At 52.0% G+C, this 2680-nt stretch overlaps 1 protein-coding gene across 1 annotated transcript in view; it reads left to right on the top strand.

The window, feature by feature from the left end:
• Positions 1-2403, top strand: part of Dnajb5 (DnaJ heat shock protein family (Hsp40) member B5) — a 7649-nt gene extending 5246 nt beyond the window's left edge. The window contains exons 3-4 of the mRNA XM_010619279.3: positions 594-1195; positions 1385-2403. Of these exons, the coding sequence (XP_010617581.1) occupies positions 594-1195; positions 1385-1618 (836 nt within the window). The 3' untranslated portion in view covers positions 1619-2403. The remainder of the gene's footprint in view (positions 1-593; positions 1196-1384) is intronic.
• Positions 2404-2680: the final 277 nt, after the last annotated feature.

Raw genomic sequence — 2680 nt, forward strand, 5'->3', positions numbered from 1 at the left:
TTTTTTTTTTTTTTTTTTTTTTTAATCTCTTCTGATTTTCCATTTGGGCAAGAGTCAGGAAAGGAAGGATTGCTAAAAGCAAAGTAAAAAGTGGGCTTCCTCCTGGACTGTATCCCCACCTCTTTTGGAAGAGGTCACTTACTGGCCTCTGTGTGGTCAAATCCTGTCTGATTGCCTCTTGTCCTGTGTGTCTTTGGAGATGAGCAGAGACTGCAGAGCCAGGTACCACTTGTAATGTGACACCAGACCAGTCATTCAAGGCTTTGTGAGATATCTTTGGGCCATGAGTATGTGGAAAAGATTACAGGACTGGAGGTCACCTCCTGTAAGTTCTCTAGTCCTGGCTTTTCCAAACCTTTGATAACTTGATCTCTTGAAACCTCAACATGTACATTATGTTTAACTATGTAATTAACTAAAAGTTGAAATTAACCTTGCCAGAAGCTTTCTTGCTCTGTTAGTTTGGCCCCCTCCACAGGAATTAAAGGTTGCCTCCTTCTCAGGCCCACAAACCAGAAGCTAGAGTGCAGGGGGAAGAGATTGGGGTGTGTCCAGGATGGGCCACACTGCCCCTAACTTCTCCTCCCCTCCAGGCCTGAAGACCGGCGGTGGTACATCAGGTGGCTCCAGTGGCTCCTTTCACTACACCTTTCATGGGGACCCTCATGCCACCTTTGCCTCCTTCTTTGGTGGCTCCAACCCCTTCGATATCTTCTTTGCCAGCAGCCGCTCCACTCGGCCCTTCAGTGGCTTTGACCCAGATGACATGGATGTGGATGAAGATGAGGACCCATTTGGTGCCTTTGGCCGCTTTGGCTTCAATGGGCTGAGTAGAGGTCCAAGGCGAGCCCCAGAACCACTGTACCCCCGGCGCAAAGTACAGGACCCACCTGTGGTGCATGAGCTGCGAGTGTCCCTGGAGGAGATCTACCATGGCTCCACCAAGCGCATGAAGATTACAAGGCGGCGCCTCAACCCTGATGGGCGAACTGTGCGCACCGAGGACAAAATTCTGCACATCGTCATCAAGCGTGGCTGGAAGGAAGGCACCAAGATCACCTTCCCCAAAGAGGGCGATGCCACACCTGACAACATCCCTGCCGATATCGTCTTTGTGCTCAAGGACAAGCCCCACGCACACTTTCGCCGGGATGGCACCAATGTGCTCTACAGTGCCCTGATCAGCCTCAAGGAGGTGGGGCCTGCTCAGTGTGTGTGTGTGTGTGTGTGTGTGTGTTACATGTGTGGCATGTGTGTGTTGGGGGGATGACAGAAAGCATTTCTTTCCTCCTTGGCACATTCTTTCCTCATTTCAATGCTTTTCCTCCCTTCCCACTCTGTCCAGCCTTTTCCTTTTCCTCACTCCCTGTCTCATTTTCCCCAGGCACTGTGTGGCTGCACCGTGAACATTCCCACCATTGATGGCCGAGTGATCCCTTTGCCCTGCAATGATGTCATCAAGCCAGGCACCGTGAAGAGACTCCGTGGGGAGGGACTTCCCTTTCCCAAGGTCCCCACTCAGCGAGGAGACCTCATTGTGGAGTTCAAAGTTCGTTTCCCAGACAGATTAACACCACAAACACGACAGATCCTTAAGCAGCACCTACCCTGTTCCTAGGCTCTGCCCCAGCTAGTCCAGAGTCTACCACAGCAATACCCCCCACACTCACCCCATCCAGTGTGCACCCAGCTTGATATCCACTGGACACTGGCAATTTTTTCTGAAATGCAAAAAAAGCCACTGGTTTTCAGGACAATGTTCCTGTCCCTGACCCTTTTCAGAGCTGGGCTGCCTTGGGGAGTGGGAGGGAGGTCGGGGAGAGCTAGCCCAGGCCAGGGGTCAATTTTCATGTCACTAGCTTCAAATCCAGTTTCCACTCCAGTGGCTGGGGAGTGACTTGAGTGCTACTTGAAGATATAGATTCCTTGTCCATGCCTGTAAATAGCATGTCCTCCTTTCCCTCAGCCTTGCTAATACCTTTCCTCTCCCTTCCCTTTGGTTTCCTCCTGTCTGGGGGAGGAAGAGGATAGAAAGGACACTGGTCTCCCACCCCTGTCCCCTGGTCCACGTGTCCAAGGTTATCGCACATATATCCATGCACACAAAGCACTCGTCTAGAGCTGTCTGTACCTCTCTGAAAGATAGGAGAGGCGAGGAGATAGGAAGGGATGGTCTGCAACCCTCGAACAGGGCCACTGAGCACGAGACACTTTCACTGGGGGGAGGGAGATGAACTGACCCTCAGCAGCCTCCCCAGTAGCCGCCCAGCCTACACCTAACAGAGTTGGAGGTTCTGTCTTCCCTGCTGCTCTGAGGAGTGTTTGAGGGTGGAGAAAGGGAAGAAGGGCCTGAGGTATTAAGGCTAAGAGGTGGGGCAGGGCCCTTCTCCCAGCCTTCATCAAGAAGCAAAAGGGCTTTGGGGTCAGGTGGCAGCTATTCCCCAACAAGAGATTCAGGGTCACAGGCTTCTCCCCACACCTCTGAACTCAGGGCCTAGCCACCCCAAACTTCCAAGTCCTACTTTTGTGATATGTGAAACTACTTATTTCTTACCCCTCTTGGAGGCTGTGTGGGGAATTCCAGCCCTAAGCCTGTGTGACCCCACTCCACTCCCACAGTTGTATAAAAGTCAATAGTGAAAGAGCTGGGAGAAGACTGCTTCAGCTGGTCCTGGGGTGG

The sequence above is a fragment of the Fukomys damarensis genome, unplaced genomic scaffold (genome assembly GCF_012274545.1).
Source record: "Fukomys damarensis isolate Sample0158 unplaced genomic scaffold, DMR_v1.0_HiC HiC_scaffold_36, whole genome shotgun sequence".
NCBI classification, from domain to species: Eukaryota; Metazoa; Chordata; class Mammalia; order Rodentia; family Bathyergidae; genus Fukomys; species Fukomys damarensis.